The sequence below is a fragment of the Chironomus tepperi genome, unplaced genomic scaffold (assembly GCF_022539635.2).
Source record: "Chironomus tepperi strain 1889 unplaced genomic scaffold, CSIRO-AGI_Ctep_v1 contig_445, whole genome shotgun sequence".
Classification (NCBI taxonomy): Eukaryota; Metazoa; Arthropoda; class Insecta; order Diptera; family Chironomidae; genus Chironomus; species Chironomus tepperi.
Genome location: NW_027226567.1, coordinates 5,307,802 through 5,320,632, shown reverse-complemented (window position 1 = coordinate 5,320,632; position 12,831 = coordinate 5,307,802). Strand labels below are relative to the sequence as shown.

General features: G+C 33.0%; 1 protein-coding gene across 7 annotated transcripts in view; it reads left to right on the top strand.

Moving 5' to 3' along the window:
- LOC139098344 (inactive dipeptidyl peptidase 10) overlaps positions 1-9,955 on the top strand; it is a 122,101-nt gene extending 112,146 nt beyond the window's left edge. For 6 of the 7 annotated variants that reach the window (XM_070650507.1, XM_070650511.1, XM_070650506.1 and 3 more), the window contains 5 exons: positions 259-444; positions 4,929-5,086; positions 5,419-5,624; positions 6,660-6,793; positions 9,593-9,955. In XM_070650507.1, the coding sequence (XP_070506608.1) occupies positions 259-444; positions 4,929-5,086; positions 5,419-5,624; positions 6,660-6,793; positions 9,593-9,659 (751 nt within the window). In that variant the 3' untranslated portion in view covers positions 9,660-9,955. Of the gene's footprint in view, positions 1-258; positions 445-4,928; positions 5,087-5,418; positions 5,625-6,659; positions 6,794-8,983; positions 9,032-9,592 lie in introns of all 7 variants that reach the window. The other variant, XM_070650512.1, reaches the window with a different exon arrangement.
- The last annotated feature ends 2,876 nt before the right edge of the window (positions 9,956-12,831 follow it).

The window sequence follows — 12,831 nt, the reverse complement described above, 5'->3', positions numbered from 1 at the left end:
AACCAAAACATTCAACAAGTGGGCATCCAGAACTTCCAGTCTATAATAAAACTATCGACTTTATAGAACCCCAAATTCATCCGCACATATTTGTGCCAAAGATATGTACACAATGTACATAAATAAATACACAAATAAATTGTTGCAAGCACTCATCTTCATCCTCTCCAAGACACAGCTCAATATTCTTTCCTTTCATGCCTTCTTTCCTTTTATGACAACACTTATACACAAAAAAATGTTCATTTTCATTTGCAGTAACGGTAAACCGGGTGAGACAGCCGTAGTTGATGAGTTTCGAATCGATTGGGGAACGTACATGTCGAGTCACAACGATATTGTATATATACGACTGGATGTGAGAGGCGCCAAAGGTCAGGGCAAGAAGAAGCTATTTCGCCACTTGGGCGGTGTTGAAGTCGATGATCAGATTGCGGCTGTAGAGTGAGTATTCATGTTATTTTGTGATTAAATGTTTCTTGGGGATTGTACGGGTGTTATGTAACTTGGGTGGGGATGTGAGATGATTCTTGATTATTTTGGAGTCTCTATGTGAATTGTGATGTACATCAAGTGGAGAATTGTGAGTTTTGAGTGTTACATCACTTCCGATCGACCCCTCAAAGGAAAGGGATACATAAGGATTTTTCATATGTTGCATATGTACCATACGCAATGAGATATTCATCTCATATAGCTCTCACGCAAAAATACGTGATCTGTCGAGTCAAAGCACTTTAATTTGATTAATATGATAAAAACATAGAGCAATGATAGCAGATAAATAGATGTAGGAGAATAAATTAGTGCCAATTTAAGTTTATGAGTAAGTTTCCGTATCTTTTTTCGCCTGATTTTATGATTATTACACAGAAAACGCAAAAATATAAGAATAGTTGCTTATAATCTTTATGATGATAATGAGTACTGTTAATCATCAACATATTATGACTTGCTATGGAATTAATGAAATGCTATTATGCAACGACCAAAATAAGAAGAAATTAATGGAGAAAATTTTCATATTTTTTTTTTCATGTTTACGGTTTTTATAGCCAAAGTGAGTTAATTGGATGAATAATAAGCATGACGACCGATTTAATGAATTGTGCTGTTATTATTTAGTTATTTTTTTACGGCAAAAGTTTTCTTCTTCGGAACATTTTCCAAGCGATTTTCTTTTTGAAACTTTTTTTTCAACAGATCAACTCTCATCTTATGCTTAATTTATTCAGATTATGATCTGTGGATGAAAAGTTGTTTTATTTTCTTTGTTTGAAGGATTATTTTAAGAGAGTGATGTATAGCAAATTGGTGAGGGGGGGTTGGAAAGGGGTTGGGAAATGATTTAGAGGAATGAATTTTCGGGTTTTTAGGGAAATGATTTAGAGGAATGAATTGGTAGTGATAGACTGTGGCTTGAAGGGCTACAGGACTAAGCTAACGTAACCTTTACACCATGATGCACATGACATATAATATAATTGTGCAAACTGTGCGTCCAGGGAGCCAATTTGGATAGTGGGGTTTCCCACTAATTGGGGTTTCCCAAAGTCTCGGTCTGGACAGATTCTCAAGTGACAAAATTCGGTGAACCACGCATTTTCGGAAGTAAAAATGTACAGAAATCTGCTGTCACAATGCCGTCAAAGCAACTTAACATCGTATTGCTTATGTGATGACAGCAGTCCCCTAGAGATGCTCTATTAGAAAGTGGGATTAGCGGTAAAATATTTTGGAAAGACGTCACAATTTAACTGCATTTAACCCCCCAAAAATCATATATTCTCGTCCATTCCAAGTACATTCCCTCCTGTAACAATTTAATCCAATTTAAAATCCCACTTCCCAAAACTACAAATTAAACATTTTCACAAAAAGACTCAAAATATCCATTTGAACACGGAAATTCCTATTTTCTAAATATAAGCGCCATTTACTCCAATTTAATTACCCATAATTCTCCCACAAAACAATACCAAATTAACTCAGTCAATCAGAGCTAAATACACATCTTTTACCAAAATTATCAAACTAATTCCTCTATTGTCTATAGAATATAATTCAAAAATCCATTCACTTTTATTGCACAATTTTGCGTGATGATAATGACCGTTTATCTTTTTATTCGTTAGTTTTAGACAGTAAATTTTGGTTAGGCTGAATTACACTGCGGACATTTGATTTATCATGCAAATTTTTTGTCAGAATATCCATCTATGAAAATTTAATTTGATTACAGCTTTTTTATGATAGTTGAGCATTCAGTTTTTAATCTTTTATTATTGCGCGGTTGCTTTATGTGATGGAAAAATGGACATGGAGGAATTAGATTTGTTATTTTGATAGAGCAGTCAAGGGTGTAGAACTGATCTTTTGGAAGATTGCTGTCTATTGTTGATCGAAACAGAGACTGTATAACAGCCGCTGTTGAGAGCATTTTTGAGGATCAGATGAATATTTGGATAATTCGAAATAACTGATCCTGATTAAGACTCGAACCCATGTCTTACGATTTAGGGTAACATGCTCCTACCGCAGAGCTATCGGGAGATACTCGACTATATGGCAAAGTGACAACAGTCGCTGAGGGCATTTTTGAATATCATATGAATATATTCGGATGATTCTGAATAACTGATCCCGAGTAGGACTCGAACCCACGACTTACGATCTATGGTTGCATGCTTCCACTGCAGAGCTATCAGGGGATACTCGACTAAATGACAAAGTGACATATATGAAGTATAGATTCTTACTACTGCACCACCAATGATAAAGCATTGATAGGCCATTAACAAGCCATTTCAGGAATCCAGCAAGCCATTCCCACAGGCCATTCCAAAATCAATCATTATACAATCAAACACAAAGCACTAAATCACAATCTATCCGTCAATCTACAAAATACTAAAAATTCAATCTATAAACCCACCAAAAATCAACCTTCCAATAAATCATCAACAGAACTAGATAATAAAAAATGACAAAAGGAAATCAAACTAATTGCATGAAAAAACTTTCCACATTTCACAAGAACATCACTCATCCACTTCCATACAACAGACAAAACTTTCCACTTCCATTCATATTTCTGAAGCATTAAACAGTTAATGTATGATAAAAGAAGCAAATGTTCCAAAACAAAAGTAGCGTAAAGAAGACTTTATCGAGAATCAAAAGTTATAAGGCACATGCAATGCGGTGTTATTAAATCATCAAAAAATATTCTCCACATGATGGTGGTGCGAGACGAGACAGTGCACAAGCATAATATGTTGATTATTTACGCGTTGTCATCCACTCCCAACAGACTGTGTGTACACACTTATTATACACACGTAGTACATTTCGTACAGCATGCTTCATCAAATATTCATAATTATATCATTGCCATTTGATTAAATTTTCCTGTGATTATGCTATGCTAAAAGCATTGTTGAATTTTTAATGACCTTAACATTCACAAATGTACTTTTTTCGGTTTGCGCTCTCTTTCCATTCTCATAATTGGTCATATTTAGATGGTGGGTAGGAACGAGAGCATATTGCACACAAAAAAACAGCTCCTCTCTCTCTGTTCCTCAATATAAATATTCTAAAAAACTTATCTTTCCAAGCGATTATTTCCGACCAATTTTACATTGTGTTGTGCTTATTGCTGCTTTTTTTCTCGACTCTTGGAGTAATTTTGTCAGACTTGTTGGTACAGGTTGTTGAGCGAGGATGTAAATTTATTGAATAACTGTTGATTCAATTGAAATTGTGGTTTATTTTCAAAATGTGGTGAATAATGTGCAACAATTGCACTCTTTGTGAAGTGAGAATCAGTTCTTTCGGATGAGAATTTAACTTGCTTTCTGTTAGGAGGGTAGATGGTAGTTCCACATGTGATCTTCAATCTTTTGGATCAGGAACAGAACTGATTATTCATCCACTCTTTTTGATCATCTTGAATATTTTGATTTGATCCACGACCTTAACTGAGTTCTTCAGATACTGAGTCTTACTTATTTACTTCGCTGGCCGTACAGATCAAGTGTGGTCCAGGGCCTCCCTCAGTCGGCTTCTGAAGCTGGCTCCATCACTGGCTACTGCTTGTCAATTACCAATTCTAAGTGTAACACTATTTCTATGGACAGCTTCTTCCCATGAGTTCTTTGGCATACCGCGCGATCTCTTGCCATTTAAAAAGTCGGAATACAGTTACTGAGTCATGCTTTGCATTTTAAATCGTTTTGGTCTACATGTCCCCGAACCGCATTTTTTGTCATAAAAATGGATCTAAAACAGATGTAATGATGCCGTTGTGGCAACTTCACGTCTTTTTGTTGATACGGCGACGCGATCTAGGGGTATCCTATAGAACAAGCTATGTCCTTCAGGTTATAAGCCTCCAAATTGCGTACTATTATTTTACTCTACCATATGAGTCCTTTTCTTTGTGTCTTGATTCTAATCTGATTCCAAATTTGCCTTATAAATCGACAATGATCAACAAGTTAGCACTTCCACGATAAGTATGCAGTTAAAATTCCAAATAAATATCACAACCTAATCAGTACATAAGCAACACATTACCCATCACATGCAATCACCAAACAATTTCTCAACGCTCAGTCTACATGATAAGTAAACCAACCAGACACAATTAAGATAATATCTCACTTCCTCCAGGAAGAATACCCAAAAAAAGAAAAAATCTGACAAAATATTTAGCATGTATGAGCTACTTACATTTATTACGCTCATCAAAAGAGTGTTGTTGGTCGGAAAAAAAGTTGTGGAAGTGCGGCATGAAAAAAAAAAAAGCTTAAATTATTCTTGCTCATTTCACATCTCCTTCCATATATGAACATAATAATAATGTATAATTCTCTTTTTTTTTCATAATATTCATTCTGTCATCATCACTATTCGATGCATAGGCACCTGTTGAACAATATGAAATATCTGGATAAATCGAGAGTTGGTGTATGGGGATGGGGTTTTGGAGGTTATGTGACAACAATGATACTCGGATCCAACAAAAAAGTATTCAAGTGCGGAACTGCTGTGTCACCGATAAGTGATTGGATATACTATAGTAAGTTGAATTTTTTTATTATATATTTTTTTAATATGATGTGTGATGAATATCCACAAATTCGTGTATGTGTGTACAAACCCAAGACGTTGAGGCACAAAATGTGTGAATGAGTAAGGATGTGACATAAAAAGAAGAATGAATGAAAACATGATGTTGAACATGACTATGATAACATTTTAATTTAATGAACTCAACATACATACTTATACTCCTCCCATTCTTATCCGCCTGCTTTTCTGTCGTCTCTATATGTCTACATCTATAGATATATATATATTGGATGAGATCCTTTTGTAAAACATTCTCTTTTTTTTATTCTATTTCTATAGATTCAGCATTTACGGAACGTATAATGGGATTGCCAAATGAAAATTATAAAGCCTATGTTGAGGCAGATGCGACGCAAAGAGTTAGAAATATTCCAAGTGATTCGTACTTCCTTATACATGGACTTGCTGATGCGACAACACCTTATCATCATAGTGTACAATTAGCAAAAGCCTTAACATCTGCCGGTAAAATATTCCGATATACGGTAAGTGTGACTTGTTTATTTTAATCTATGTCATGTTAATGTTTTCTGCATCAATTGAAAAGCTTGTTTTGAATTATTGACTTTTTGGAATTGGAGGATGGAATTTCATGCAGGGTTGGTGAGATGGTTTTGTTGATGTAGATCATTAGTGGGCAAGTTTTTATGTTTTGGGACACATCTTGATAGAAAGCTTCGACTGAAGCCGTACACTAGTGTGCTACGACCGACAGACCCGTTCGGCACTCTTTGAAGTGTTGCCACCACGGCGACGAGGTGGAAGTATACTTAGAGCCAAGTGACTGCCAACTTCCGAAAGAGGGACGATCGGGAGATTGTCCACTACTGTGTTAGACGCTTAGTAATGATTAAGGATCATACATTAAAATCTGGAGATTGACAGTTAGTGTTATGTGACACACTTTAGTGATGGAGAACATTTTCAACTGGTCTACGATAAAGCTTGTAGGACAAAGACCGAAATTGGACGAACAATTAAATTTCAACTTAAAAATTACTCTTTGCCTCACTTCTGTTCACCATTGAACTAGGAGACTATATATTTGGAGATTTGGATATCGAAGACATTCACTTACTTTATCCTTAATATCTTAGACTAGTCTTCGCTGATCATTGCCTGATCTTGGTAATGTCTAACTTGTTCTATCTAATATTAACCTAAATTGGTCTGTTGGCACTTAAGCCTTGAATCTTACAAACTCTTATTTTTTAAGATGTTCATCAGGATTTGATATGAGTAGGTTTCGAACCCATATCTTGTAAAAATCGAAAATGTCAACAATTGTTCCAGTATATTAGCCACTAACCCATCAATATTAATCTCGCATTTGATTGTACTACTAATTTACAAGCTATAGCACATATTGAAGAATATTGAGCATCTCCATTACCATCTCTCAACCCTGAAAATCTATTCATCTACCCAAATCTACGACAATTGACTTTTTAGCACACTAATTTCTATCCCTCATGTCTCAATTCATTTATTTGTTTTATTTCTCATTCCACAATCCACAGTCTTACGCTGACGAAGGACATGATTTAAGAGGCGTACAGGAACACGTTTACCGTTCAATGGAGCATTATTACCGTGATTGTCTTAGTCTAGATTCCGATGTTGATGGACCGAATGAAGATCATGTTCCAACAGAGTAATAACGATAATGAAATCGCATATAAATAATAATATAAAAATAATAATAATAATTTTTGTTCCTTTTTATGCTTAACTGTTTAATTTGACACACACATTTTCTGTTCGTTCACATTTCCGTGTCTCTTTTTCCTCCATATATATTTTATTTTTACTCGATGTTGTTTTTTCTGTTCCATTTATATATTTATGTTGTGAACGTAAAATGAACGCGATGAAGAAGAAGTAAAAACAGATAAGAAGTGGAAAATTTTATGCTGACGCTAGATTATTGTCATTAATATGAGATTAACACGCAGACACACACACACACAAATGTGTGTGTGTGCAAAAAAATAGCAAATAATAAAGGGAAATGTATAGTTAGAGTCGTTCAAAAAAAAAATAATAAATCGAGGAAGTAAAGTAGTAAAAGTGGAAATAGAGTAATTTAGGAAACAAAACAATGTAAAGACGATTAGAGTGTAATAATACTATTAATAATTTAATAATAATAGGAAGTAATAATTACAGTAGCGCGAGTGTCGGGAAGTGATAGAAAAAAAAAAAACTTTAGAAATTGAAAAAAATGGAATTTGTTGTTTAATTTTAAATGCTTTAAAATGCAAAAAAAAAAATGAGAATAATGACTAAAAATTATTTAACTTGTTACTTATACACTTACAGATACACATATTATGTAGCAATAAATTTTAAGCACGTATGTTCATACGAATTTCGAAATTTTTTTAATAGGTTCTATTGTATATAATCTCATTAGTTCCTTGATGTAGGTTTGGGGGAAATTCGTACGTAATCAATGCCTTATTTTTACAGCTGATTATTAAAAAATTCACATTAAAATTTACTAGCACTGTTAATATATTTATTGTCTTTAAGGAGTGTCTGATGGATTTTTTTTTTTTTGGGAATGTCTTGAAAGTTTTTAGGGATTTAATTTGCTTCCTGCTAACATTTAGCTTTGATTTCTTGGGGTCCAAACTTGATAAATACTTTAATGGCATGATGGGTTTGGTTTCCTTTTTTTAAGTTCACTTAACGTATACTTTCCAGTATACTTTCCAGAGTGTCCTTACCTTGATGCCCTCTTCTAGGTATACTTCAGCAGATAGCATTCTAAAATTATGCTTAAGAGTTACTAGATTTTCGGTGAAGTATAATATATTTGAAATTTGAATCTAATACATTATTTAGAGCTTACTAACTTATTAGAGCTTACGCATAATTCTCTGAAAATACTATTCTACCCTCGCTAACCATGTTTCCATAATCGATACTAAAAGAAATAATTAGGCTATAGATGCCTAGGCTACATAGTCCCTTAATTTCAATGCTGAGTTTCCATGGAAATTTCATAGCCCAGTCTGTTACCAATGCATTGTATCTAGCCACAATTTGTGAGTCGTTAAAACACCAATCGAGTTGACATCGATTTGACAGCGAAAAAGCACCCGAATCCGTCTAGACTTTCCATCGAACTTGAAACCGAACCCAAGTCGTTTGGTTTTTAAACGCTTTTTATAGCTCGACACACTAACCACTTCGCTACTGCAGCTTTTCGCTTCCTTCTACAGTTTGCAGTAAGAATTACTCATTTAAACACAATGAGTAATGCCTATATAGATTCAGCTTATTATCGGTCCTATCGTAGATTAGTTTCTAACTCGAATGGCATGATACGGCAAATATGGTAATAAAAATGACTCGAAAACAACTGTCATGGTGCCGTCAGGACACTTTGACGTCTTCCTGTAGTCCATACGGAAATGTAGCGTTATCCTAATAAATATGCTTTGCTGATCGTTTATGTAATTACATGAACTATGATCAATGCAACAAAAGATATACTTTATTAGTCTACCCACTCAAAAACATGTTAAGGACTAATAAGCATTAAAGTTATCATCAAAGCTTATGTTATCTCAACTAGTCCAAACAAAAATAACCAAAACAAAAAAATTTCAAGACAATTTCCACAAAAAAGTCATTCATTCAGACACTTTATTTTTGCCTCAAAAACTCATATTTCAGGCGCCATAGCATGAACCATATGGCATATACACGAGCTTATTGTGTTCAGTGGAAGAAAAATTTGCTTAATTTTTCGCTTTATTTGTTTGATTACGTACGTTATTTTCGTGCAAAACTAGATAAAGTATACAAAAATTTTTGATAAGTGTGATTTTAGGTACAATAAATTATGACAATTATGTTGGAGTTACGTACAAGATGTTAAGTAAGTCTCTCTTTATTTTTGGTTTATATCTAAATGTACGTTTAATTTGTGTGAATAATTTTTATTAAAGTCGATTCCAAAAGGCTAAATTTTATTAGCAATATCGACTGACTAACTTCTCTTCTATTAAGGTTGGTTGCTTCCTATGCAAATTTTAATTAAATTATTGCTTAATTTTATGAATATAAAAAAATGGCAATTTTCGTATGAGCAAATGTGCGATTTCTAACAAATAAAGTTATAAAGTTATGACACAACATTCACATAAAGACACAGACACGATCACTGAATTTTCTTTAAAACGAATTAACAATAAATTAAGTAAGTAAAAAAAAAAAAAATGAAAAAGTGCTTCTAAAAATCACTAATTATAAATTGCATTTGTAACTTTTTTCCTTCATCTACAATCAAAAAAGAATCAACGATTTATTCTATGATATGACTTACTATTAAAATAATAATAATAATGATAATATATTTGCTATAAGTATGCCTATCATTCATCATTTAAAAGTATATTATATATATATAGTTACATCGATTATCAATCACTTTTTACAGGCCTATCAAATTTATCAAATACTTCTTCCATGACAAAAATCAACCAAAGTCAATAATCATGGATTGAATTGTAATTTATTGAATTTATATACATACATAAGTGAAGGGTGAGAACCGATCGTAACTCCTGTTGATTTATTGCGAATATAAAATGATAGACAAAAAAAGTTATACATGCACACAAAAATGACAATTCTTTTTGGCTTCATTATCATCATCACAACATCATACACAAATAATGATCAAAAAATTCATCAACAATGCGAACCATTCAGAATCCATTATTGTGGAGATTAATAGGCAAAAATCAAAACAAATTCAGACACAAATACAGACGAAAAACAACAAAAAATTTTGAGTAGAGTACTAAATTTTTTCATTATATTAAATTAAAAATTAAACCTTATGAGGGAGGATCTTGGTGGAGAAGATTGAAGTTAGTAGGTTTCGTTAGGATGATGTGAGATCCTTGAACTATTTAAACAACTTAAATTGATTGTTTAGTTGATTGATGAGCTATAAACCTGTCTCTTGATTTTTTGTTGGTTCCCGTCGTCATGATCAATCAAAAGATATCTAGTATATCATATTTCAGCGTTATGTTTACCTTTAATGAACAGTGAAAATGCAAATCAAATTCTAGATGACAGTCCACTCGAGATAGTAGTGTTCAAGGTATTTGAACTGGATTAGGGTCGTGCCAAGACTAAAAAATCCTAATTCTGTGGCATTTACGCTCCATTTGGCTTCTCTATGGGGGCCGCTTTCATTTTATATTGCTGAAAGTATTAGGTTAAGAATCCTAGGCGAAACATTTTTCATTTATGTCACGCATATCCTTGCAGATTGATTCTCAATATTTACAGCTGTTCAGAAAAATACGTTATAACTAGTTTAAGATAAGCTAAAGACTAATTCTAACGGTTTTTGTTCATAAACTTTCAAAATTTTGTATTTTGACAAACCTTTCATGGTAAAATACTCTAGCAGTCAAAGGGCATGTTCTGAAGAAGATAATAAGATTATTGCATGCTCGTGTGCATGCTTAACTAGTATATTTAAGGATAGTAAGCTCTTCGTAGCATTATCTTTGCCTGTTAGAGCTATTATGTCGAGGAAATTGCTTGAGTAACACTGCCCTAATCCTGATCTTAATAAATATCCAACTTTACTCGATGAGTCTTTATAACAGATGCATATTCAGGAGATGAAGATCGAGATTGAGAACCTACAATCTTTTTGGATGCAATTCCTTAATATCCTAGCTTTTTTCGAGAAACAAATCCAACTTTATTTCCTAAACTTTTGTGTTTTATTCGAAAAACTTTCTAAAAATTTTTGGCTACGTTCCCTTTACGACAACGAGAACAGTTCTCAGCAAATAACAAAAAATCAAGCAACAGGACATCCCAATCTACTACACCAACACCTCCCTCAACCCTAAAAAAATATTCTCATAATTTTTCACATATTTTTTCCCATCTTTTTTTTTCATTCCTCACAATTTCATACATATCACATTTATCGGAAAAATCAACATACCTAGATGAAAAAAAAAAAACATTTTAGTCGACATATTCCCATCACCTTTTCTTACAAAATTTAAAAAAAAATAACACGACAATGACAACAAAAAAATAAAAATGAAAATCGAGAGAAAAAAACAAAAAAAGTTTTTGTAAATATTTCAAAAAGTGAGAAATGTTAAATACTAAAAATATCTATCGCGTCCACATGTTTTTTTGTGCTCGAAACTAAAATTATTGAATCCTTGGATTTTGATGCATGTGCTTTGGAATCAGTTGTGTATACATTTCATGTTTTTAAATGCAAATGAAGTCAAATAAGAGACAAATTTAGTTTGTATAGGCTCGAGTGACAAAATTGCTGTTGATTGCTAGCGATTTTGTTTATTAAGTGAAATTGGATGAGTTTTTATTGAGGATTTTAAGTGCTGTTGTGTGCTTTAACACATTTTGGAGAGTTATTGTCACATCAAATGGATCTATTGATGAGAATTTTGACTGTACACAAATTTAGAAGTATGGTCGAATGAAAATTGAATATAATTTTACCCCGGGCAGCATCATGAGGTCACTAGGGTGTTGCTACATTGCCTGAATAACGACAAGTCATTAAGGTGCTTTGATGGCCCTTTTTTGAGTTTGAGATATGTTTTAAAGCTCAATCTTACAATTTAACTTGCTTTGCTGGACATACTATACAATATACATCTAAACTAGCTCTCTTAGATAACACTTAAGGATGACTACACATTGTCAAATGTCAAATTCAAGCCTCTATGGTTAAATTCTTAAGATATAGTCAGTATTTGACCAGAATAACATCCACGAATAGCACAATTTGATTAATCCACCAACAATCCAGTTCCAGACAGGCGTAAGTCTAGCTGGAATAAGCCGTATCTGTCATTATGTCAGTGTCATGTCGGCTAAGTACCAGATTTTGGATCGAGTAACTTATTCGTGCTTTTCGGGATCAATAGAACTTTAAAAGTCGATAAAGTTGTTAAATTTTGACAATTTATAGGCTAAATCTTGCAGCAATCCTTAAAAAAACTCCAAATATCATGCATCAATATCCAAAGAACTCAATTTTAATTTTCACCAATAAAAGCCATAAAAATGTTGGTGAAAATCTCTAACAAAAAAAGCCCAAAAAAAAAAATTCAGTCACACAAAAAAATCGAACTAACAAAATTTGTATAAAAAAGAAGAAAATCTAAAGCAACGGCATGGAACCTTATTAGGCAGCAATGAGTTTGCTATTTTCCATTTCCACGAAAGGAAATAATTTTTTATGAGGAAAACTTTCCTCAAGATAACTTATTCTTATGCTTAATGCTATTAATAAACTTTTTTTGGGTGTGAATACTTTCAAATGTTGGTTATTTTAAGCGATGGATTAATGTACAATTGGAATTGGTAATGAGAAATGTCATAACTTTATATTATGTGATAATTAAGTGACTTTTTGTTTTATTTTCCAGTCGGGAATTGACTTCCTGACTTTTTGTAATTAACTGATTCCTGGTCATTTTGAGGGGCTAATTTGATGGAGTTAATGTGTTTTGTACATTTTGTGTTATTATGGAAATTACATAGATTTGGAATTGTTGTATAACATAAAAATTGAGTGCTTTTTAAAAAGGTTTTGACATGATGATGGTAATCATGTTGGTTATTTTGTTATTATTTCCAATTATTGTTTAATTTGAC